This window comes from Magnolia sinica, chromosome 8 (assembly GCF_029962835.1).
Source record: "Magnolia sinica isolate HGM2019 chromosome 8, MsV1, whole genome shotgun sequence".
Lineage (NCBI taxonomy): Eukaryota > Viridiplantae > Streptophyta > Magnoliopsida > Magnoliales > Magnoliaceae > Magnolia > Magnolia sinica.
The window spans coordinates 29,853,115-29,878,921 of record NC_080580.1 but is presented as its reverse complement, the minus strand read 5'-3'; the positions used below and the strand labels follow the sequence as shown (position 1 = coordinate 29,878,921).

Sequence of the window (25,807 nt, the reverse complement as noted above, 5' to 3'; positions counted from 1 at the left end):
GCAGGTCATTAACTTAGGAGCTTCAATTTGGTAATTCCTTTCCAACTCTCCCTCTCTTTCGTTTTAGATTTTCTTTTTCCTTCTTTAGGATTAGGTTTTGAATTGAGGGCCGCGAGTGTTTCATGCCCAAGTGGGCCCGTGACAACACTCGACGTCTCTTGACTGAAGGAGGAGTGGTTGAGGGGTTGACTATCCATCGCAGGATTAGACACCGCTCGAAATCCCCTGAGTTAACTGAGGTTATGGCTGAAGACCAACCTCCTCTACTTCCACCCAGGGTGGAGGATACCCAAGATGAGAATGAGGTGCAACAGGCACCCCCGCCTCGTACTTTACGAGATTTTCTACAACCGGCGGGAGTGAGTACGCCCTCATGCATGATTTTCCCTGAAAACACAGGACAAATGGACATCAAGCCAGGAGTTATCCAACTCCTTCCCAAATTCCATGGACTTGAATCTGAAAGTCCATATTTACATTTGAAAGAGTTCGATGAGATAATAGCTACATTATATTTTCCTAATGTATCTGAGGATACAATTAGGCTGAAACTCTTTCCTTTTTCCTTAAAAGAAAAAGCTAAGACGTGGTTACATTCACTGCGTCCTAGATCCATTGGCACATGGAACGACATGCAGAGGGAATTCATAAAAAAATTCTTCCCACATCATAAAACGATTACCCTCAGAAAAGCAATCATGAACTTTGCCCAAAAGGAAGATGAAACATTCTTCCAATGTTGGGAAAGGTTCAAAGAGTTGGTCAGTTCATGCCCACAACACGGATTTGAAACGTGGCGCATTACAAATTTTTTCTATGATGGACTGACATCTTCCATGCGCCAAATGATCGAGACAATGTGTAATGGAGAGTTCATCAACAAAGATGTTGACGAGGTATGGGATAGTCTCGCTGAAAAAACACAATCATGGGACTATTACCCAATGGCGAACACCACGTCTAGGCCGACTCAATTAAAGGAGAAAGGTGGATTATATCTCTTGAAAGAAGAGGATGATCTCAAATGTAAAGTGACTACACTCATAAGGAAAGTTGAGGCCATGGAAGGAAAGAAGGATAAGGTCAATGAAATTGTTTGCGGCATATGTGATTGCAACATTCACACAACTGAAAACTGCCCTACAATACCTGCCTTTCGAGGAGTGTTGAATGAACAAGCCAATGCCGTAAATAATTATCAAAGACCTTTTACTGGACCTAACTCCAACACATACAATCCTGGCTGGAAAAATCATCCGAACTTTAGTTGGAGGAATGGACAAACGGCGACTCCTCCAGGTTTCTTCAATCAAAATCCAAATCAAGTGAAACCTCAAGAGGAACCGGTTCAAAATCCCATACAAGAGCTGGCTCAGGCAATGCGGGGAATTACAAATTTTATGCAAAAGATAGACTCTCGTATGACGGTTATAGAAAAGGGGATGCTTCCTGCGCAACCTCTCCCCAATCCTAAACCGCAGTACGAGAGTAATGATCCCAGCTCTTCAAAACAAATGGGGCATGCTAAATCCATCACCACTCTTAGAAGTGGGAAGACTATTGATAAAACTCTTCCAGTTAGGCCCGAAAAGCCTCAAGAACCAGAAAAGGACAACAATGATGGATCCAGTGATGCCCCACAAAAATTAGAACCGGAACTTTTAGAGAAGCCAGTTGCTCCATTCCCTCAACGGTTGGTTTCACCAAAACCTCTATCTAACTCTCAGGATATCCTAGAGGTGTTGAAACAGGTGAAAGTCAACATTCCTCTACTTGATGTCGTTAAACAGATACCTTCATATGCCAAATTCCTAAAAGACTTATGCACGACCAAGCGACGGAAAATCATTCAAAAGAAAATCTTCTTGACTGAGAAAGTGAGTGCCATCCTGAAGCAAGACGTGCCGCAGAAGTTCAAGGATCCCGGTAGCCCAACCATATCATGTGTAATCGGGAACCATCGAATTGATCACGCACTTCTTGACTTAGGAGCGAGCGTCAATCTGATTCCCTACTCGGTATACAAACAGTTAGGTTTGGGTGAATTAAAACCCACCCTAACCACACTACAACTTGCTGATCGCTCTGTTCGTGTACCAAGAGGGATAATTGAGGATGTGTTGGTCCAAGTTGATAGATTTTACTACCCTGTAGACTTTATCATCCTGGACACCGAACCCATCAATAACATGAGCACTCAGATTCCCGTCATTCTTGGTCGCCCATTCCTTGCCACGTCAAATGCAATTATCAATTGCAGGAATGGTATCATGACTATGTCTTTTGGAAATTTGACATTGGAGTCAAACATTTTTTTCAATAACGGCAGCAACTCAGAGGATGATGACGATGTCCACGATATTAACATGATTGACTCTTTCGTGAAAGATACGACACCTCTGACTTTATCCTCCGACCATCTAGAGACATGCCTGGCCCACTCCCATGATTTTGATGATGACATGATTAGGGAGACGTGCGCCTTGCTGGATACTGCACCGGTACTTGAAGTTAACCGATGGAGGCCACAATTTGAAGAATTACCACAGACTGATGTAGTGCCTCTACCGTCTAATCTCAAGCCGCCGAAGCTTGACCTAAAACCTTTGCCCTCTGATTTGAAATATGCCTATTTAGGTCAAGATGAGACATACCCGGTGGTGATCTCTGCCCACCTGGAGAAAGAACAGGAGAGTATGCTCATATCTACTCTCATTGAGCATAAAGGAGCCCTGGGATGGACGATAGCGGACCTCAAGGGAATCGATCCCTCGATTTGTACTCACCGCATATATCTTGAGGATGATGCGAAAACCGCTCGGCAACCACAACGTAGACTGAATCCAAACATGAAGGAAGTGGTTAAGGCCGAGGTTCTTAAACTATTGGATGTGGGAATTATATACCCTATATCTGATAGTCAATGGGTGAGTCCAACTCAAGTGGTCCCTAAGAAGTCCGGAATCACCATCGTAACCAATGCTAAGAATGAACTCGTGCCAACTAGAGTCACTACTGGTTGGAGAATGTGCATTGACTACAGGAAGTTGAATACCGTCACGAGGAAAGACCACTTTCCTTTACCATTCATTGATCAGATCCTGAAAAGGTTAGCTGGTCATTCTTATTACAGTTTCCTTGACGGGTATTCGGGCTACAACCAGATAGAGATAGCCCCTGAAGACCAGGAAAAGACCACATTTACATGTCCCTACGGCACCTTTGCCTATCGAAGGATGTCATTCGGATTATGTAATGCCCCTGCCACTTTTCAGCGATGTATGCTTAGTATCTTTTCTGATATGGTGGGGCAATATCTAGAGGTCTTCATGGACGACTTCTCTGTTTACGGTCCATCTTTCAGCAACTGCTTGGAAAGTCTTAAATGTGTGCTGAAAAGATGTGAAGAAAAGAACTTGGTACTTAATTGGGAGAAGTGTCATTTCATGGTTCAGAAGGGAATAGTCCTTGGGCATATCATCTCGTCCAAAGGAATCGAGGTAGATAAGGCAAAAATCGATCTTATCTCTAACCTACCTCCACCCAAGAACATCAGAGACGTGCGATCCTTCTTAGGACACGCAGGATTTTACAGGCGATTCATAAAGGACTTTAGTCTCCTCTCTCGTCCTTTATGTAATCTTCTTCAAAAGGATGCTCCGTACGAGTGGACTGAGCAATGCCAAGAAGCTTTCACCAAGCTTAAGGGCACATTAACCACTGCACCTATCATGCAGCCACCCGACTGGAGCCTTCCTTTTGAGCTCATGTGCGACGCTTCTGATTATGCTCTTGGGGCGGTCCTAGGCCAGAGAAAAGATAAGAGGCCCTACGTCATTCATTACGCGAGTAGGACTCTAAATCCTGCCCAAGTGAACTACTCGACTACGGAAAAGGAACTCTTAGCCGTAGTGTTCGCCTTGGACAAATTTAGGTCCTACTTGATCGGATCCAAGATCATTATCTACACAGATCATGCGGCACTTAAGTATCTTCTTTCTAAGAATGATTCTAAGCCCCGTTTGATACGATGGATCCTTCTACTCCAAGAATTTGATTTGAAAATTAAAGATAAAAAGGGAGTAGAGAACGTAGTGGCCGATCACCTTTCTCGCCTTAATACCTCTGATTCTCTTGAGGCGACCCATATCAATGACATGTTCCCTGATGAACAACTGTTCAGAGTCTCCCATTCACCTTGGTTTGCTGATATTGCTAATTATCTTGCTACAGGTGCCATACCGACACAGTGGACTGCGCAAGATAAGAAGAAATTCTTCACCGAGGTGCGTAACTTTTTCTGGGATGATCCTTATTTATTTAAATATTGCCCAGACCAAATCCTAAGGAGATGTGTACCAGACGATGAGCATCAGAGCGTCATCTCCTTCTGTCACTCACAGGCCTGTGGTGGTCACTTTTCTGCTAAAAAGACCACGGCCAAGATTTTACAGTGTGGCTTTTATTGGCCCACTATGTTCAGGGACACTCATGAGTTTTGCAAAGCTTGTGAGCGTTGTCAAAAATTGGAGGGTTGTCCGTTGAAATATGATGCCTTTGAATCCCATCCTTATCATTGAAGCATTTGATTGCTGGGGCATCGATTTCATGGGACCATTCCCCCAATCGTTTGGAAATCTGTATATTTTGCTCGCCGTGGATTATGTCACTAAATGGGTTGAAGCGATTCCGTGTCGAAAGAATGACCATCGCACAGTCATTAAATTCCTGAAAGAGAACATCCTTTCTCGATTCGGAACGCCTCGAGCCATCATTAGTGATGGGGGCTCACACTTTTGTAATAGACCATTCGAGAGCTTAATGAAGAAATACGGTATCTCTCATAAGATGAGCACCCCATACCATCCACAGACAAGTGGACAAGCTGAGATTTCCAATAGGGAGATTAAACACATTTTGGAGAAAACGGTTAACCCTGATCGTAAGGATTGGTCAATCCGATTGACCGATGCCCTATGGGCTTACCGTACTGCCTTTAAAACTCCTATAGGAATGTCTCCCTTTAGACTTGTCTATGGAAAAGCTTGTCACTTACCTGTGGAGCTGGAACATAAAGCATACTGGGCAATCAAAAATCTTAATTTCAATCTAGACAACGCTGGCTCGCTACGCAAACTTCAGTTGAATGAACTTGAAGAAATCCGGAACGACGCATACGAGAATTCGAGAATTTACAAGGACAGGATGAAGGCGTTTCATGATCAACATATTCTACGAAAATCATTCACACCAGGCCAGAAAGTCCTTTTGTATAATTCTCGATTACATCTCTTTCCGGGTAAGCTTCGATCTCGTTGGACCGGCCCTTACATTGTTGTTACTGCTTATCCTCATGGGGCCATCGAGATAAGAGATCCCGACAATGGCAAGGAGTTTAAAGTAAATGGACATCGTTTAAAGCCATTCGTCGAGAAATTTGATTCAGAGGACATGTCCATGCCTCTGACCGATCCTGTTTACCAGGACTGATCTCCTAGTCTGATGGAGGTATAGGTAGGATTATCGCTTTCATAGGATTAGGGTAGTTGCTTTGGTCTGGCTGAAGACGTTAAACTTAGCGCTCCTGGGAGACAACCCAGCTTTTCAGCTTATTTCATTTTCCTAGCTAGTTCAATGTTTGTGGGTAACATTACTGCAAACCCTCACGAGACTACAACTCGTCCACTAGGGGTAACCTAGGGGTTTAAAGGCTTGTTGCATACGCTAAATGCAATCGAGAGCACCTGCGAAAGTGGTACAGGTAGGATTGTATTTTTGTTAGTTTTGTGTTACTTTCTCTCTCGTGCTGACTGGATTCCATGCTGCGATCTCTTGGAAAGTCTCTCATGATTCATCATCCAGGTACTATCTTCCCTTCACTTTTTCTTTACTTTTGTTGTCCTATGCGCATTCCATACTCATATCTTTTACATTGAGGACAATGTAGCTTTTAGGTTGGGGGTGGGAGTATTTTTTGGAAATTTTTAAATTTTTCAGGACTTTCTAGTGAATTCAAAGTGATTTGACAACCATCTTTGATTTAGAATCACAGGATATGGAATGTTGTGGATTTACTGTTCTTGGATTCAGTTGCTCGTTAGATTTCACAGTTAAGTTTAATTATTAATCCATGATTAGAAGTTGTAAACATTGATTGAGTCATGATTTCACATGTCACATCTCGCTTACACATTAAGATTTCAGTTTGAAACTGAAGGGTTAATTTGGTGATCAGTAAGCATAGAAGGAACCAACTTAAACAATTGCCCGTCAAGATCAATTAAAAGGAAGAGATACCGTTGAAAAAGGTTAGGCAAAGAATCTTCACTATAGGTTTGCTCCCTATAAGTGTGGACTTCATTCCCAAAATAATAAATAAATAAATAAATAAAATCTGAAGGAATGAAAAGATGATCTTTGAGGCAAGCTTTGGTTATTATGAATTCTCTTGTTGATTGCCAACGATATCCTGAAATAAAGAATTGAATATTAATGATGAAAGTTGGAATTACACTTTACATCTGTGGAACTCAATGTTTAGGATTAGTTCTAATTAAGGGACTAATACTTTGAATTTGGTTATGAAGTTTACCGTGTGTGTGAGTCTAGGAGAGAGTAAGGCCCAACATTCATGAATTGTTGAATTCTAAATATCTGGATTGTTTTCCAAAATCACTCGAGTTCATAGAAATTCTCCTGTAATTCTCAACTTATTTTTCGCATACTTTGCTCGGGACTAGCAAAATGCTGGTTGGGGGTTGTGTTGAGGGTCAAATATTGCATATCAGACCCATTTATTGCATGGATTTACAAGCATGACACCGTTTAATAGCCTAATTTAATTGTATTTGTGATGCAGGGCGTCTTCATGAGCGTGGACTGGGAAAGGATACTAAAAAGCATGGATTTCGGCATGGAGTGTTTGATACACCAGGGGACCAGGATATAAAGGAACGGAGGGGGGAAGAAAGAGATCATCTTTGGCTCGGTCTTGGATTTATCGTGAGAGAGAGAGAGAGAGAAAACGGAAGGGAGGGATTTTTCGGTTGCTGCTGCTGTGCACGAGAGGAGTTTGGCTGCTGGTCCATCGGCAGGGAAAGTTCTTTTGGAACGTGAAGGTGCTGGGCTGGCACGTCAGGGGGGTGCTCGTTCTGGCGCACGTAAGGAAGAAAGGAAGAAGTTCTTTTCTTATTCTCTCTTATTTTTTTTATTCTTTTTTCTTTCTATTCGCTTTGCGTTCAAGCCAGTCATGTCTGGCTGAACCTCTTAGCTAGGGCTAAGAGGTGAAGCCTGTAGCGAGACGGGAGACTACTTTATACTTTAAATATGAATGCATGAACTGAATTTGTTCTTTGATGATTATTATAAGGAATACTTTTATTAGTCTTTAATGGTCTGTTGTGACTGAAATTACAATGGAGTTGCAATGGCTTTTAATATTTCTCTCCCTTTTTATGATTATGAAATCAGGAAGCCCTGTTGTTCATCATTGCTCCATGGGCATGGTAGGATGACAGTACCCTTCCTGATCCTCATACATTGTTGATTGGTTGGTAATTAGTTTAATCCTGTCGTCGGCTTTGTCTCCTGGGCATGGTTAGATGACGGAATCCATTCTAATTCATACACCTTTCATCTCTTGAAACCTATATCAATGGCAGTTCAGTAAATTTCCATAATTTGTGATACTGGCATAAGATCTCCCTGATCTCTACAAGTGGATCCTCTGAATCCCTAGTTTCCTTTCTCTGAAGTCTTAGATACTTATTCCACAATTATTTCCTAAATTATATCACTTCTCAGTCTAGTTCTATTTCTACTTGATTTTAGATAACGTACAGGTATCAGTCCCTGTGGATTCGACCTCGGTCTTACCGAGTTTATTACTACATCACAACCCTATACTTGGGGAGTGAACACGGATACCTTTCACTTTTAACTGTCTAATATATGTCCAACAAATCTGATAGGTGGATGATCAAATACGTTTGATCATGATACATATAAACTTGTAGTCATGATTTAGACTGTTTAATTTGAATTACTCTTATGGAACAATATACCATCTTTAAGTAATTTCCAAGTGCCTGCATATCATCTATTACAATCTGCCTCATTATTGTTCTTGCAAAGTGAAGTGCCATGCATTGCTCATGTAATGATTCGATCTGAGCTGTTCAGTATCGTGCACCACATAGCTACATACAGGAACTATATCATCCAATGGAAGAATGTCCCACATGCAACTAGTTGTAGATGGAAAAAGGTGCAACCAGCTACGTGTAGGGTCCACCAGGGTGCATGTATGTCAACAGATCCATCAAACAGGGTTGCCCCATCATGAAAATAGGAGGGCCCAAAAATCAAGAGGGTCTAATCAACATTTCAGGCACATGATAGAAAACAATGGAGGACCACACACAAAACATTGAAATTCAGTGGACCACTTAATGGTCAGATTAGCATGATTTTTGGGGCATCCCATTTTCATTATGGTGCAACCCTTGTTAGACTGGTTGGACACCATGGTAGCCCCCATGGCCCAACCAGCTCCATTTGGACTAGCTATAGGTGAGGCCTTCACATCCAACAGTGTGAAGCTTGCTACTTGAACTATCCATGGTAGGACCCACGTGCGAGAATGGGCATGCCACATCACATTGGGGTTCAACCAACTTGCATACCAATACAGAAATTGGACAGACCAGAATGGGCATATATTACAAGGTCCCACATCAAGAATAGGCAAAGGCTGCTTTTCGATGTCCAATTGAATCCAGTTGTGATGATTTAGTTCAATAGGGTAAATAAGTGTTTTTTGGCTTATTTTTCTAACTACAAAAGAATTTTGGATTCTCAAGAGATGTAGTACTGTTTTCCAAAATGATAGAATTGAATTTCAGCCTTTTCATTTCTGATGTATGTTGATAGGAGAATTTAAATATTGTACCCATTCAAGGAGATACTTCTTCTCTGGATCCACGTTCTGGCTCGCATTTAGCCTTCCGCTTACAATCTAATAAGTGGGTGGCAAGCATGCATTTTCTAATATGCACGTGTAAATTTTAGAGGAAGACATAATGATGCCATGCCCTTACACAGTTCCTTTAAAAATCAATTCATTATATCCTTGAAGTCAAGAACATACTTTTTAAATTTGGTCAAGACATGTGGATTGTGTTTGAGGTTGTTTTGGATATTATTTGACTAAATCTTTATCTTGAATTATTTAGTAGTTTTGCTTGATTAATTTACAGAGATTTATGTTGTGATTTGTTTCAGCTTTTCATCTTCTTATGTGTAACAGGAGGTACACATATTTCTATTATGATTTGTTTTTATTTTTTCTCTGCTTATGCGTAAAGTGTTTTGATTTAAATATTAAGAACTACATAGTGGCTTGATCCCAATCTTCCGAAAATTGGGTATGTAGGCAACCGTTCACACTAGACCGTATCGGTGTAGCCACCAGTTCTTTTTTTTTTTTTGGTTCCCTTCTTGTAGTGTGGATACATTTTCATTAGGACTACTTGGCAGTAAGAGTGAGGTGGATGTTAGTTCTCGAAACCTTAAATTAATCTTGAATCATTTATATCTTTATCGCTTCATTGATATGTTGTCGTTAGGGTCAACTTGTAACTCCTCAGAACCCGCTCTGCCGTAAGACATTACGGTGCATGACGGTTCCCAGTAGGTTAAGAGTTGCAAATTATTCTTAAGAGTTGGTTGGATATCTTTCATTTTTTGTAAATGTTGTTAATAGTTGGATAGATGATGAATGTATTTGCGAATGTAAATGAAAATAAAGAACTTATAATATATATAAATATGTGTGTGTGTGTGTGTGTGTGTGTGTGTGTGTGTGTGTGTGTGTGTGTTATCAATGGAGGATACCTTGTTTAGGGGGACATGAAATTTTGTAGCTTATGGTATGGTGCTCCAATATTAGTTGTATGTTACTAGTATGTAGTAGATAATACTAGGTTCATCTTGGTGTGAAGACTCCTTTGAATGAATTAGATGGTAATATAAATTTGCACTAGAGATCATATTTTGTTTTGGTATGGATTACCAATTATCATGATAGCCAATACTCATGAGAAAATGGAAGCTTTTCATAGAGAGAATCCAGTCCAGATATTAAAAAAAAAAATGCAGTGATTTTCAGCAATTGTTGTAAATCATCAAATGAATAAAACAACTCTTTGAATTGACAAATCATAGAAAATGTAAACAATCTGTTTTTTAACAGTTAAACAAAATGACATCTGGCTGTGATGGGTAGCTAAAGGTGACCTCTTTGAATTCAATGTTCCCATTAACCTCGGACAAACACTTCCCATACGAGGGATCTTGAATTATAGAGGGCTTCTACTTTATTATTTCCATCAACTTGTATCTGGCAGTTTTACCCTTGCTGAATGCTCCCAGATTTGGAAAGGATTGTCCTAGACTCCTGCATGAACAAATAGGCGTGAGTGATCTAGTTTACTCATACATCATGATAGGATCCAGAAAACTCACACCAGCCGCACTTACCATAGGGCCCACCTCAGTGTATGTATTCCATATCCACGCTGTCCATTATTTTTGCCAAATCATTTTAGTGCTTGAGCCCAAAAATGAAGAAGGTCCATGTCTCAAGTGGACAATTTGATAGGAAACAACTGAACCCCCTACTAGTAAAAGATTCCCACGGCCCATTGTAATGTTTCTGTAATGTTTGTTTGCCATCCAACCTGTTGATAAGGTAATGCAAACCTAAATGAAGGGGAAAAACAAATATCAACTTCATCATAAACTTTTGTGACCCATTAATAGCCAATCCCCATTGTTTTCTATAGTATGGTCCACTTGAGAATGGGATGTTCTTTATTTTTATGCTCATGCCCAAAAATAATCTAGCAAAATGGATGGAAGTGTTGATATAAAATAACTACATCAAGATGGGCCCCACAATAAGGGCCACACCTAGTCTACTCCCTCAACACAATTATATAGTTTTCATCTACTCCATGTTACATGTAATCCAAGATGGCCACATGTGTGGTTGAGATGTGGACAACCTGTTGGCTGCCAAAGTTGAATGGTAAAGGGAGACCTTGGTCCTGTGCTGTATTGCTCCGCCCGCTAGCCATCTATCTAGGCTGAGAGTAGATTAGGTGCGGCCCTTTCCATGGGGTGCTTTGATGTATATATATTCTACATCCCCACCATTCATCCATTTTGCCGGATCATTTTCGGCCATGAAAATATCCAATTCTCAGGCAGGCCATACCATAAGAAATAGCGGCAATTGACCATTAATAAGCCACAAATTTTTTGGATCAAGCTGATATTTGTTTTTCCCTTCGTCAAGGTTTATGTGACCTTACCAATAGGTTCAATGGCAAATAAACATTATGGAAATATTATGGTGGGCAGTAGGGCATTGAACACCGTTGTTTCCTATAGTATATTCCACCTGAGATTTGTTTCTTCAGTTTTGGGCTTATAACCAAAATGATCTAGCTACGAAAACAGACAGACGACATGGATATAGAATACATCAATTCCCTGACCCGCTACCTTCAACAACTGCAACCGTCTTCCCTGCTGGGAACAATGAAAAATCTCTGCCGAGCTTCTTAGTGAAAGCTTGTAACCCGAGCGGGGGCATTAAGATGGTGTGAATGGCTGGTTTGGTCATGTTAACAGAGAATGGGAAGCTATTTTTGGAAAAAAAAAGCATTTAGAAACAACCACGCGCACACACACACGCACCTCAATTCAATGCACTGCAGCAGTGGCACCTGGAAAAGGCAATCATAACCTTGTTCCAGGATTGGGCATCTTTGGCAGCTCCCTTTATTACAGGTTAGTTTTAGTAGTACGGATTAGGGGCTGATGAATGTTTGCAGAAGGTTAAAATCCCCTCTGGATTGGGCATTTATGGTTGGAAGTTTTGAGCTCATAAATAGGCATTTACATCTCAGAATAAAAATGAAAAAAAAAGTCAGAAACAGATTCCCACTCCTAATCTTCAACTCAACTGCAGAAGCAGCCAACTGCAAATTCATCCATTTGAACTCAAACCCTGCGACAGTTACTTTCTTACAAAAGAAAAACTGATATGAATTTGGATCAAAGCAAGCCTGATTGACTAGCCATGCTCGTGGCTGACTGGAAGCATTCAAGAATCCCAACCATGAATATTGATTTGCCACAAAGAAACCATCGTCCAACCTTCTGAAGTTTACCTTAAATTAATCCTCAAGCTACGGTTTCACTTTTGTGGTCAAAAGACACCTGCCTTTACTGTTCACTGAAAATGCATTGCTCTACATCCACAAGCATCACTTGAAATGTACAGAAAGGTGAATGGCCAATATTCAACATACATGTGACCCACCTAATGAGTAGTACTATTTTTGCACGAGGGTCTCTTTTCAGTCACCATCTTACTGAAACAAAAATTTCTGCCCTGACCATTTTAAATAACAGCCTTCTTACAAAATTTTTGAATTTCTACTTCATACACCATCAAGAAACAAGGATTGGTCTTAACCATTCATTTGCAGATATCAATTAGGCAAATATGACCATCCAAGTACTCAGTTTCAGCCTATGACCTTTCTAGTAAAGCCACCTTTTGAATGGTTTCAATCACATAAGCATATAACCCGCTTCCACATCATAGGAAACAAGGAATGGTGTTTGCCTTGACCATTCATTTGCTTACAATCTGTCATGCAGATACCAACTATCCAAGTATATAATTTCAGCTTGTTGCCCAACCACCTAAGGTCACCCTTTCAATGATTTCAATAACACAAACGCAATGGTTCATTTCTTATGATTTACGATACGATTTGTGATTCGATACAATTCAACCCCTCTTACGATTTGCAATATGATAACAATTTTGACAACAGTGGAGAGGCCCATGGACCGAAGGTCCTAATCTCAGCTATGTATGCTGTGTAAGGTAAACAACGTGGAGGCACAGCAAGTCCTGTTCCTCCAGAGGTTCATATTATTAAACACAACATTGTAACTTTTGAATCAATAATGCTAGTTTATAACAGGAAATACCATCATCAGATTAGTGGTTAATTGGGACAAAAGACTAAAAAATATTAATTATGCATCCTTTAAAAAGAATAATGTTTGAACTTTTAACCCAAAAGCAGAAGGAAAGATTTAGTAATTCATTTTTCCTTAGCTAGCTTAAAGACTCCTGTCCTATGGTTCATGCTTGAGATTAGCTATGTGCTTCATTGTCACCTTGAAATGTAGATGACCTTTACACCTGTTGTTGAAAGTATCAGTTCATAAGAAGGTATGGCTTTTAAGCTATTTTTTTCATGTCCTCACCAAATTGTTCATTATGAGTTGCTTTGCAGATTTTTAGTAATATGCACAGCTTTTTGGCTTGCTATTTTGTACGTTTTTCTTACTTTTTTGGTTCTGTCAGCAGTAAGGGAATTTCAAAAACAGTTTTGATTTCATGTTTTCGAGTTACTGGAAGTTCGTTGACATATTTTAGCGACGGACCATATCCGCCACTAAATTCTGAGTCCGTTATTTTTATGGCGACTGGCGCTTTTATTTTCACGACGGACCATATCCGTTGCAGAATAACGACGGCTTTTATCCGTCGCAAAAGACGAAATTCGTCGTTCTTTTGATCTTACGATGGATTTGGTCCATAGCAAATTCACGATTTTTCGCATAGTGAGCATATTACCAAGTTTGACAAAGGTGCATTGATGCACTTCACATCTTGAGTGCTCTTAGATGCACAAACCCTTGAATAACTAATGTCGATCATCTATCAAGTTCCACAAACATGTCAGTCCATTTGCTAAAATAATGGCTATATTTCTTCTTGCAGTGGCTATAAATGACACAATTCTTTTATTTCTTTGGCTTATTATTCTCGCCATTAGTTCAGATGTTCGTAATTGGTTTTGGCTGTTGATTCACTTGGAATAACTTATGGTCACTCTAATAATATGACCTTTAACGCTTTCTTTGAACATATCCAGTCTCTTTAACTTTCGAATTATCAAGAATGTCAAACATTTCAATTTGGGAGTACTGTTAATCCGCTCACCATAAAAAAAAATTGGGCCTTTGAAAATTAAGACTAGCTATAGGCTGGGCCTGGACCTAGAAAAATCAACAATTTGAAACGTTTTGAGCTGTATGTATAGTTATCCTCTAGCCACGATAAGGCCCACCATCAAACATTTTGGGTCATTGAAAATTAGAGGTAGCAATGCATTAAGACCAGTCCTAAAAAACCAAAATTTTGAATATGACCATCTTGACTATTCGAAATCCTAACCTTTGATCTGACCATTGCCATTGCATGCTATTAAAAATAATGCCAAACCAAGATTTAAAGTAGTCTAAATCTGGTAAATCACACCATATGTATCAGTATCACCCACAAACAATATAGCCCGAAACAGCTTGATATAAGAGCGAATACCTAGAACACCTATTTAGAATCTGATTCAACTTCTAGAGCACAAATGCATGCTATTGCATGTGTATGGATATTTTCTAGCAAACCTGAGAAAAGAAAAGGAACAAGGCTAGTCAATTTTCGTTGACCAATAGGGCTGCTAGAAGTGATGATCAGATGACTTCACCCGACATTCATGGATTTTTAAATTGGCCATGCTAAATGATGACTCAAAACCATTGATTTCTTAGTAGAATGTAAATCGCAAAAATATTCTATCAAAATTGCATTTACTAATGGTTGGGACATCCGGAATTTATTAGGATGAGATCCAAGATTTTATCATATGGTCACAACTTTTGAGATCTTTCTGAACTAAAAGTGTTCTGAACTAAAAGTCAGGGCCATTTCACTCAATGCTAGGTGTTTTGTAAAACAAGCAATTCTCTATTGCTTTTGTGCAGGGTGGCCTACTTGAATGTGGAACGGCTTGATTTTTAAGATCCAATCTCTAAATAATTTCATCGACTGATTAAAAATCTGGGAACTTCTCAGGTTGCTTTCCAAGATTTGCAAATGCCATGCCCAAATGCATTTGGAGCCCTGCCATCTACATGCATGCACGCATGCCAATACAATGCAAGGGTATAAGATGCAAACTCACCATTGTGTAGGCACGAAGTTTGGATGTTATTGAGCTATAAATCCGTCTTATTACCTTCTAAAATTACTTCTAGTGTACAACCTCTCTTATTTTAATAAATTCTCTTCTTTAGAAGAAAAAAAGAAAAGAAAAAGAAACTTCTAAAATTGTTTAGGCCACTCATTTTTCTTGCACATTTTTGCTGGCCTGAGTGAAACGGCCTTGTTTTTTTGAGTCACAAGAACTAAGAACTATGGCTTAGCTGTCATAAGGCTCAGATGTCGCACTTACTCTACACTAATGTGGAATGTGTGATTTCATGCAATGGACAAGGATCTATTTTCGTGTGGGCCCAGTAAACCTATTCTTTCTGACACCATTCTGTACTAATCCTCCTTGCAAACCTCTGTTGATATTTCTTCCAACAAAAGAAGTGAATTCCTCTCAAGCGGCTATCAATCCATGTTTCCAGATGGAGAGGTAGCTGTAATTGCACTTATTGGTATGCACCGTCTATTTGTGCCATTCATTACATCAAAGACTACCATGGTTTGATAATTCTAACCATCTTGTTAGTGGTGAATCAACATACATCTGAAAACGGAGCAATGATTCACATTCATCAGGCAAAAGAACTTCATCAGTTGAATGTAATCATTGGATCATACAAGTTTTTTTTTTTTAACTTTGCTTTTTTTCTTTCTTTCTTTCTTTCTTTTTCTGCCAAATCCATAATGGGAATCATTGGTTGAATGCTTCATCAGACTAATATCAAGTTGGAAGCTGGTAGTTCAATAGCTAAACTAATTCCTCAAGATCGAAATATCATTTTAAAACTTTTGCATAAAATATATTTGTGAGTAGAGTTGGGTATCGAGTCGAGTTGGCCCCAGTCAGGGTTGATCCGACCCGACCCGAGAGTGAAATAGACTTGATTCAAACTTGACCTGACTCGGTACCGAGTCCAGCATGCTTGACCAGATCTGAGTCTAGGTCCAGCCTGAAGTAACCTGGACCGAGTTTGACCTGTTATGACCGAGTCGAGTCAACTTGACCATTTTTGTAGGGTTTAGGGTTTAGGTTGAGGGTTTAAGATTTAGAAATGGTTTAGCCTGATCTAGCCCAGCTGCACTCGAGCCAGCCCGGACGACCACAGCCAACCCGGATGCATCCGAGCCAACCTGGACCAAATACCAGCACTCGACCCATTCTAATTTATCATTCAATCCTACTCGATCCCAATTTCATAAAACTCCCAAATTAGAATACTCTAGCATGATCTATTTCACAATAATAGATGAAAATCATAAAATAATATAAGTCTTCACCAACATAAACTTACCTTGATTAGTTTATTTGAAGAGTTGGGTGGCTATTAAGAGTTGGCAACGAGCTGGTGGGCCGAGTAGGTGCGGACAAGCTGCTCAGTCGAGACGAGTAGCCGAGCTATCGAGCTAGTAGCTGTCAGGCTCAGGAGAGGAGGAAGGAGGGAGGGAGAGAGGTCAAGTTGGGTGCGACGAGTAAGATTGGATTTAGGTATATATATATATATATATAAACCCGAACTCGGGTCAAGTCGGGTTTCTGATCGAGTCGAGTTGGTACCAAGTCGTTTCGGGTCGAGTCGAGTTACTGGGTGACCTGAACTCAATTCGGTTTGAGTTCGGATTGGGTGGATCGACTCACTTACTCAGTTTGGGTCGAGTTGGGTCCGAACGAGTCAGACGAGTCATGTTCCCCGAGTTGACTCATCCCGTGCCTGGCACTATTAGTTATTAAACATCTTTGTAACCCAGTAGCATTCTTATAATAATAAGATGGTCTTTTTCTTATTAAATTCAAGATACAATGTCTCTTCGCCGACACAAGATAAAACAAAGAAAAAGAAATATATCTTTTCATATAATCACTATCAATACAAGCACACGCTTATGCCAAGGTTAAATATATCAAGAGGTTTAGAAAAGTGTTCAAACAAAAAAAATAAAAAATGAAATCTTTCTCAACATAACTATCAATAATGACTAAGGTAAGATGAACCTTCATCTAATATTTGGACCTAACTTGTTTGTCTCGGTGAATACCGGTCCCAAGATACAAGTCCTTGATTGCATGCATTTCTGCAACAACATCTCTCATCCACATTCGTTCTCTTGGAGATTCTACAGAGCACAACATACCAAATTTGACCATTGAAATCAAGCAGCCATGCATTCTATTTCTTCTATTGACATGATTTTCATTGTGCTGAGTAACTTCATCTTCTTCTACGAGCAGTTGTGGATCAACAATCTCCATTACTTGTTCAGGCAAAGCCAACTTAGAAAAATGATGAAGGCTTAGATTGTCCTTAAACATGTCATCAGTTGGCCCCTTTCCGGTGATCATCTCCAATAGAAGGATTCCATAGCTATAAACATCTCCTTGTGTAGATGCTTTACTGCCCATCGCATACTCTATAATTTATACATGTCAGTCATATTGGAATGTAAGTGGCCATTTAGATATAAATAATATCAGAGGTTGAATTTAGAGAGAGAGAGAGAGAGAGAGAGAGAGAGAGAGAGAGAGAGAGAAGAACATCAATATTTATTTGAACAAGTAATCGACATTTTTGTTATTCTAAGTATCCAAATTTCTAACATCAATAGTGTGCCTATAAATTCCTACAAAAATGTTCTACATTGAACCAGACTCTACTACTCAAATGAAAGAACTCAACACCTCTATCATCAAGTGAACACATGAGTTATTGTTGTGATTTTTATGCAACGCATATCTTAACTAAAGATATTATCAAAAAAGAATTCTTTATACCTTATTATGGTGTTATTCATCTCAACACAAATCTTAACCAAGGATATTAGCAAAAAAGATTTCTTTATTCCTTATTGTGGTGTGATTCATGCGGGGTGCAAGTAACTAGTTCTTGGCATAGCTAAATCTTTAAGATCAATGAGATTTTGATGCCAACAAGTTTGATTATCGCCGCGCCGCACGTTTCATACCTGAGGTTATATTTTGACCTAGATCAAGATAAAATTGGGTTCAGGTGTCCATCAGGTCCTTGTACCTTCGTTTTGATTTAGGCTTAGGTCAGGTCTGAATCTAGTCCTTGTCAAGTACTACTTGACTGTGCCCACCCTATTCATGGATTAGATTGCACTCATGTACCACTTTTACACATGCATATGGTGTGTAATAGGCTCCCATACGCACCTGTAGCTTAGCAAACCTCATTCCACGCAATCCAGGCTACACACCTTCATTTAGCTTAGATGAAGACTTGGGCAAAAGCAGAAAAACACCTCATTTTCCAACTCAGGTGTGCACCGGTAAAAATCAAGGGTGGGCATCCCCTCCCTCTTTTTTGTAGCCCACCTCTTTTTTGGCCCCATGAGTTTCGATGGGTGACTCAACTACTGGATGGATTGGATTTTGTGCAAACATCACATACATGTTCTCAAAAGGTTTGCATGAGTTAGAGCGGGTTTTCACAGAATATTTATGTACCCATATAAACTTGTACATCTAACTAGGTTGTGTGTGGGGCCACTATGGTGTTTGTATGACATCTCACCCATCCATTTAGATAATCCCACCATGAATATTGGATGCCCCCAAAAAGGACAATTAAATGCTCCCAAAAAAAGACAATTAGAAGATTTACTAGTGTTCCACATTCAACGTACAAGAGTGGCCTACTTTATCACAAGAATGATCAGGCCAAGGAAAAACACTTGCTAGAGCCTACCTAAAGAACAGGTCTCTGTCATAGATTGGGCATATAAAAACCCAAGTCATTCAATAAGTAAGACCCACTATTAAAAATATGAGACAATACTGTAGAATTTCCTTTAATCAGCCACAGGTATGGGGAAATTTAGAAACTTAGAAAAACACTAGTGTTTAATGTTCAAGGTACAAGGGTTGAACGTACACAGGTCTTCCTATTCAACCTGGAAGCATAATTTCATCTCAGTACATGTTTGAAATGGCCCCAACTCATGGATGGCTAGGATTTTATGACAGTGTACCGCAATTGCATGTGCTATTGTGGTACATGTGCCACAAAGAGAATCCATCCATCTAATAACCCGGACAACTTTAAATTGAGAAATTTGATGTTCTAAGCATGCGTTTACATGCAACATTTTTCCTTGCCCATGTCATTTATGTAGAAAATCCAAGCTGTGCAATGGGTGGGAGATGCACGGTGAAGATAACTTTAAATAAAAACTAGGATGGTCCAATAATCAGGCAACCTGAACCATCGAAATTAAGGAACAGGGCCGATGGTCTGCTCACAATACGACCGTGGCTTGCCTAACATCATCGTTGGTCTAATGTTCACATGTCGTGACTCACAATCACCTTTTATTAAAAAAGAAATCCATACACGTGATACAGAGATGTGGTTTGAAATTTTAAAAGAAAGCATTGCATGTGAAACATATGAAAGTTGAAATGCAAACATCCTATGTGAACATTGCCCATATATATATTCACTATGTTAATTGAAGCCTTATGGTAGTTCCCTAACTACTAAAAATAATAAGAAGTTTAACTCAGGCAAAATAGTGCTAACATGGTTTGTAAGAGATGTGAGCAGTGTGAAATGCTCCTGAAGTATGCAGTAGTCAGACTACCCTAATGAGTGCACCAGCCTTACTTTTGTGCATGGTTGTCTTCAAGCTGTCTCTACCCCTTTTGGGGTGTGTATAGAGACACAGCAGGTTTCAAAGTCCATCTGGTTCGAGGACAAGTTATGCTCCACCACGAATAACTTCAACCTCTCAAGTGAATGGGATTTCCAACCACAGTAGGTTGGGCACACCCATGATGATCACTTGATGCAAAAATCAGCTCCATCCATTCATTAGGTGGATCATATCTAGAAAACTATATATATCTCGCCATTGATAAACATACCTGATCAATTAGTAGATGTAGCTTATTTTTTCACAAGGATACACTCGTAAATCGCAATGGACTGACCTATTGCACGGATTGGATGTTGCAAGTACATGAAAGGTTGGAAGTTATCTAATGGGTGAAATATATTTGTGGTTTACAGAGAGAGCGATGGTCCCACCAGAGTAAAGGAGTTGTGGCTCCTGTGGGCCTTATCATGATGTTTATGTGAAATCCACTTGACAATTAGGTGGGTCACCTCATTTTAGGCCCAAGGTCCAAAAATCAGCATCATCCGTTATTCAAGTGTATTACATGATTGGAAACAGCGTACTGTACGTGCAACACTCACGCTCCAAACTATCCTGCCTTCGCATTGCCCACCTAAATCACAGATGGGCCTATATTTTGGTCTACAGGCCCAGTTTTAATATGCCATCTAATGATTAAAAGGGATTTCATATCATGATAATGGGCCTTGTAAAAATCAAGGGTGGAATCGCTTCCAACTTTTAGCCTACTTGAGTCGCTGGTCAATTTGATTTTTTTTTAAATTTTTCCCTTAGACCTAACTCAGGAGGACACATCTAATAGTTCGAGTGGATTTCACAGTGGGCTAAATCAAGCATCCCTCTCCCCAAATGTTTTCTTTGGTACAGCTCACCTAAATCATAGACCAGTCTGATTGTTGAGTCTTGGGCCTAACATGGTCAGACATATCTATTGGTTGAAGTCGATTTTACATGCACATCATGGTGAGGCCCACCTGAGCCCACCCTACTTTGATTGCACATTGGGTCTCCAACAAGCAAACAGAGTGTATGTAATTGCATGTGTGTTAAGGAAATAGATAAAATATTGTTACCTGGAGGGATGTACCCAATAGATCCCTTCATTCCAATCGAACCAGTGTGCACGACTTCAGATAAGAACCTGGCTAGCCCGAAATAACCCACACGAGCAGTCATGTCATCATCAAGAAGAATATTGCTCGGTTTTAAATCTCGATGTACGAGTGACGTTTGACAATGATTATGCAGATAATCTAATGCAGAAGCCACATCTATAGCTATGTTTAGCCTTTGAGTAAACTTCAAGTTCCTTTTCAGCTGATCATGACCATCTCCATGCAACCACTTCTCTAGACTTCCATTTGACAAGTACTCATAAACTAGAGCTTTAAAATCATTGCCTTTAAAATCAATGCTTGAGCAACAAGTTAAGATCTTAACAAGATTCCGATGCCTAATGTTTCTCAAAGCTTCGCATTTGGCCATAAAGCTCCTCAGAGCTCCCTGTCGTTGAAGGTTGAAGACCTTCATTGCCACCATAGATCCAACACAATCTAGAAACCCTTTATATACAGCACCAAAACTTCCGGTGCCGACCAAATTAGCAGAAGAGAACCCATCTGTTGCTTTAAAGAGTTCCGCATAAGACACATTGACAAAAGGATCCTCGGCAGAAGGCAAAGCAGAAGGTTTCTTTCTCGACTTTCTGACCCGATAAAGAATGGTAATGAAACAAGATAATGAAAGAAGACACAGGACAACACCAATTATGGAGAATTTTACTTTTGAAGCACGAGACATCCCCTGTTTCTTGGAAGATTGGCCAGAGCATGGAGGCAATTGCAATTGTGGAATACCACCACAAAGTTTACTATTTCTGAGTACTGAAACTTCACTGGCATTTCTAAAGACCCCTTGTTTTGGTAATTCACCCTCGAAATTATTGAAAGATAGATTTAGATACTGCAAGGCAAAAAGGTTCTCCAGGTACCGTAGAATCTTTCCAGACAAGTTGTTGCGTGAAAGATCCAGGGATTGAAGGCCTCTTAGAGTAGTAAATGTTGATGGAATTGGACCTTGAAAGAAGTTCCCATCCAACCAGAGATACTCAAGGCTTAAACAATTGCCTAGCGAGATTGGAATTTCGCCTGATAAATTGTTATTTGAAACAAACAATAATGAGAGAGTTTTCAAGTAACCGACTTCCCATGGCAGATTACCGGTAAAAGAGTTGTTTGTGAGCTGGAGTTCAATTAAAGAGGGAAAGCTGAAAAGTTGTTTGGGTAAGCTACCACTAAGATTATTATTACCGAGGTATATGAACTGCATGTATGTACAGTTTCCAAGACTTGAAGGCACCCTCCCAGTTAGCTTGTTTCCATCTAAAGAAAGTCGGAACAATCGGGAGATGTTTCCCAAAGAAGACGGAATGTGCCCAGATAATTCATTTCCATCCAAGTAAAGTACCTCCACCTTGTTAAGCTTCCCAACACCAATGGGAATTGTACCTGTCAGAAAGTTATTCCTCATTGCCAGTACTGTTAAGCCGATAAGATTCTGAATACCAGATGGGATGCTACCGAATATGCTGTTATTTCCCAAAGTTAACCATCTCAGTTGGGTCGAAAGATTAGCCATGGACTCAGGCAACGCACCACTGAGATTATTTATGCTTAGCTGCAGCACTCGTAAACTACTGCAATTGTTTAAAGAAATAAGAAAACTCAAGTCACTTGCTTTCCCAATTCCAAGTTCATTGCCCCACAAACGTAAATGGGTGAGACCCTTGAGGCTTCCAAAATTCAGAGGCACAGATCCACTAAAACTATTGTTACAGAGTTCAATAACTACAATTCCCGAAGCATTGGATAATGAAACTGGTATTGGTCCTGTGAATTGGTTTGATCCTACGAGAAGCATTCGGAGATTAGGAAGAGTGAGGCCTAAATTAGGTGGAAGATTTCCATGCAATCTGTTGCTTCCCACGTCCAAAATCTTAATGGAGGACAGATTGTACAGCGAGGGAGGAATCCTACCTGAGAGTGTATTGGAAAAAATTGCAAGCAGCTCTAAGCTTACCAGCCGGCTGAGCTCACCCGGGATTCTGCCCTCCAGACTGTTATTGAGAGATAAAGGTAAGTGAGAGACGAAAGGTTTCCAAGTGAAGGTGGGATGCTTCCTGTAAGATTGTTGTGACCGAGGGCCAAACTGGTGAGCTTGGTCAGAGAGCCAAGCTCAGTCGGAATCCTCCCAGCCAGCTGATTTCCGTAAAGATGAAGGACTTGGAGGTCCGAACAGTGGGTCAGATTTGCTGGAATCTCTCCGCTGAATGTATTATTTGTCAGATAGAGATACCGCAAGCGGAACAAACGGCCAATCTCTTCAGGAACTGTGTCGTGGAAGTTGTTGGCTGAGAGATCGATTATCCTGAGGAAGGTGAGATTCCCTATGAAGGGAGGTATGGGCCCCACCAAGTTATGGCCCGTGAGGTTCAAGGCGGTGACCCTTTGAGGATGGCGGTGACCACCGCATGTAACTCCTTGCCAGTTACAGAAGTGGAGAGTATGATTCCAAGAGCTCAAGGAACGGAGAGGATCGTCGGTTATCAGGTGTTTCAAGTGGAGCAGAGCAACGCGATCAGTTTCGTTGGAGAAGTGAGCGGGAGATCCGAAGAAGCATTGAAGGTGAATGGAAGTGAGAAGGAGAAATGACCAAAATGCCCCTGGGCTCATAGGAGGGAACTCCATTATAGTTTTTGTGAACGCAGGAAAGCCAAAGTGAGGAGACATATATAGAGTGGATTCGAGATGAGGAGTCTAGTAACCAGTACCTAGAGAGAGACTGTCGGTCCTGTCAGGGGCTATGTGGGGCACACTTTATTTATATATTTTATCTAAGCCGTCCATCCGTTTTAAAATATTATTTAATGGCAGGATTCCAAAAAGGAGGTTGATTGAAGGCTTCAATGGACCACACCACAGGAAGAAGTTAGAGTGCTAAGGTCGCTTGATATATATTGATATGTCATCCTCTAAAAGCTCTATCTTTTAGAAAAAGTGGTTGTCTAATATGGTATCAAGGGTGTCAAGTGTTCCAATCTCGGAAGCAACAAATATGCCCCTGAAAACTAAAAATCAAGATTGGGAGATCCTAAAAGTTTAATATTTGGTCTTTTTTATGAAATATGTTAACTCTCTCTCTCTCTCTCTCTCGAATTTTGCTTGTTGCCGTCTCCCAAGGGACCTCAGCTTTTAGTATTGAGTTTCTTTCGGTAGATGTGGAAGAAGGGGACTCGATGGTCTATTGAATCCAAATATAAAATAATTAATTAATTAAAAATGAATATCTCTCTCTCTCTCTCTCTCTCTCTCTCTCTCACCAATTTTCCTTGTTGCCATCTCCAAGGGACCTCGGCTTTTGGTCTTGAGTTTCTTTCGGTCATTAGTGGAATTGGTTTTCTTATTTTAAAAGAAAGAAAGAAAGAAAGAAAGGTGTTTGTTAAAAAGAGATGTGGAAGAAGGGGACTCCATGGTCTATTGAATCCAAATATAAAATAAATAAATAAATAATTTTTTTAAAGGCTACATGCCTCCCGTCAAAATTAAACGCTAACCATTTTTGTTTTCGAACATTTTGCAAGAGGAAGTTCTGCACCGGGGAAGAAATGCGAGCGGATTAGGTGTTACTGGGATAACAACTCAGTGGGTGTTACCCTTACCGTTGGACTACCTTATTGGGTGATGCAAGGAAGGACATGATGAGGTCGATCATCGTCTTCCTCAGGGATAACTACTCTAAATCCACGGAGCTCTTTGAATTCCTCACAAAGTTTCCTTGAATCCATGAGGGATAAAATAGAAATAATTTCTAATAAATTTAAAAATAAATTGATTGATGATTTTAGAAAAATGAATATACAGCCTTTAAAAAATGAGCTCAAACCTAGGACGAAGTTTTAGACTCTAATTCTAACTCAAACTTCCTAAAAAACATGACTTACTATAAATAGTAAACTTACTATTCATAGACGGTCATCATTCTTTACTAGACTTCATGGTTTTCGGCCAAAAATAGTAAGTGTCCAATTTGTCCTAACCACGTTATTCTCCTAATTTTTTAAAGCCCTTTTCATATTAGGCACGACTCCTACAACTCAAAGGATCAAAAGTTATGATCGAATTAAAACTTACTATTTATAGTAAAAACCAAAATAAATTGGACTTTTGACCGTTGATTTGATGGAATCTTGCAAATCCGGCATGGGCATCCCGACAAAGCAGATTGGTTGGCTAAAGTAGCTTCTCCTGCCCCAAAATCATAGATTATACGTCGAAAAATTCATTCTAGTTTGTGAGATACGATTGTTTTAAGGTTCTGACGGTTTGGATAATTTCTGTGTTCGATTAGGCCTTCTCTGGTCCATCTTTGTCATGAAAGTGTCTGCGATCCGCTTTGCATCATAGAGATACTTATGCTATAAGTATCTTATCTTAATTTTTTCTCATCTAGCAAACAAGTATATTTCATAGATAATATACTTATCAGCCAAAAAATACATAAGAATATTTGGTTTCCAACATCATAAGTATTTATTCCTCAAATTTGCTTGGTTTACTTCCCTTACATCTATCGTCCATCATATGGAGCCAACCTTTGACATGAACCGTTCATTGTGTGGGCCCCACCTCTGATGTGGGCCATCCATCATGCGGGGCCCTTGGATGCGGGTCATTCATCATTAGGAGCTAACCTCTGATGTGCATTGTCCATTATATAAGGCCCACATTTGATGTGGCTCATCCATCATGTGGATCCCACCATCAATTCTATTTCCCATCATGTGGGGCTCATCTTCAATATCCACTGCCTATCATGCGAAGCCTACCATCTATTTTATTGTCCATCATGTGGCTAATGTTTGTTTGTTAGTTAAGTTCAAATTATTAAAGATGGGTCCATCAAAAGTGAATTGGGATTTCCATTTACAATAAGGTTGTGTATCAC

General features: G+C 40.0%; 1 protein-coding gene and 1 non-coding gene across 2 annotated transcripts; both read right to left on the bottom strand.

The window, feature by feature from the left end:
* Window positions 1-680: 680 nt before the first annotated feature.
* LOC131254442 (small nucleolar RNA R71) lies at window positions 681-787 on the bottom strand. The gene has a single exon (XR_009175555.1). It is a non-coding gene; the product is annotated as a small nucleolar RNA R71 (small nucleolar RNA).
* Window positions 788-11,548: 10,761 nt separating this feature from the next.
* LOC131254198 (LRR receptor-like serine/threonine-protein kinase EFR) lies at window positions 11,549-23,550 on the bottom strand. Its single transcript, XM_058255199.1, has 6 exons — window positions 22,883-23,550; window positions 21,258-22,835; window positions 20,878-21,158; window positions 17,183-17,260; window positions 12,004-12,076; window positions 11,549-11,708 (listed from the first exon to the last, which is right to left on the bottom strand). The coding sequence occupies exons 1-6, from the start codon at window positions 23,548-23,550 to the stop codon at window positions 11,549-11,551; spliced, it is 2,838 nt and encodes a 945-aa protein (XP_058111182.1).
* Window positions 23,551-25,807: the final 2,257 nt, after the last annotated feature.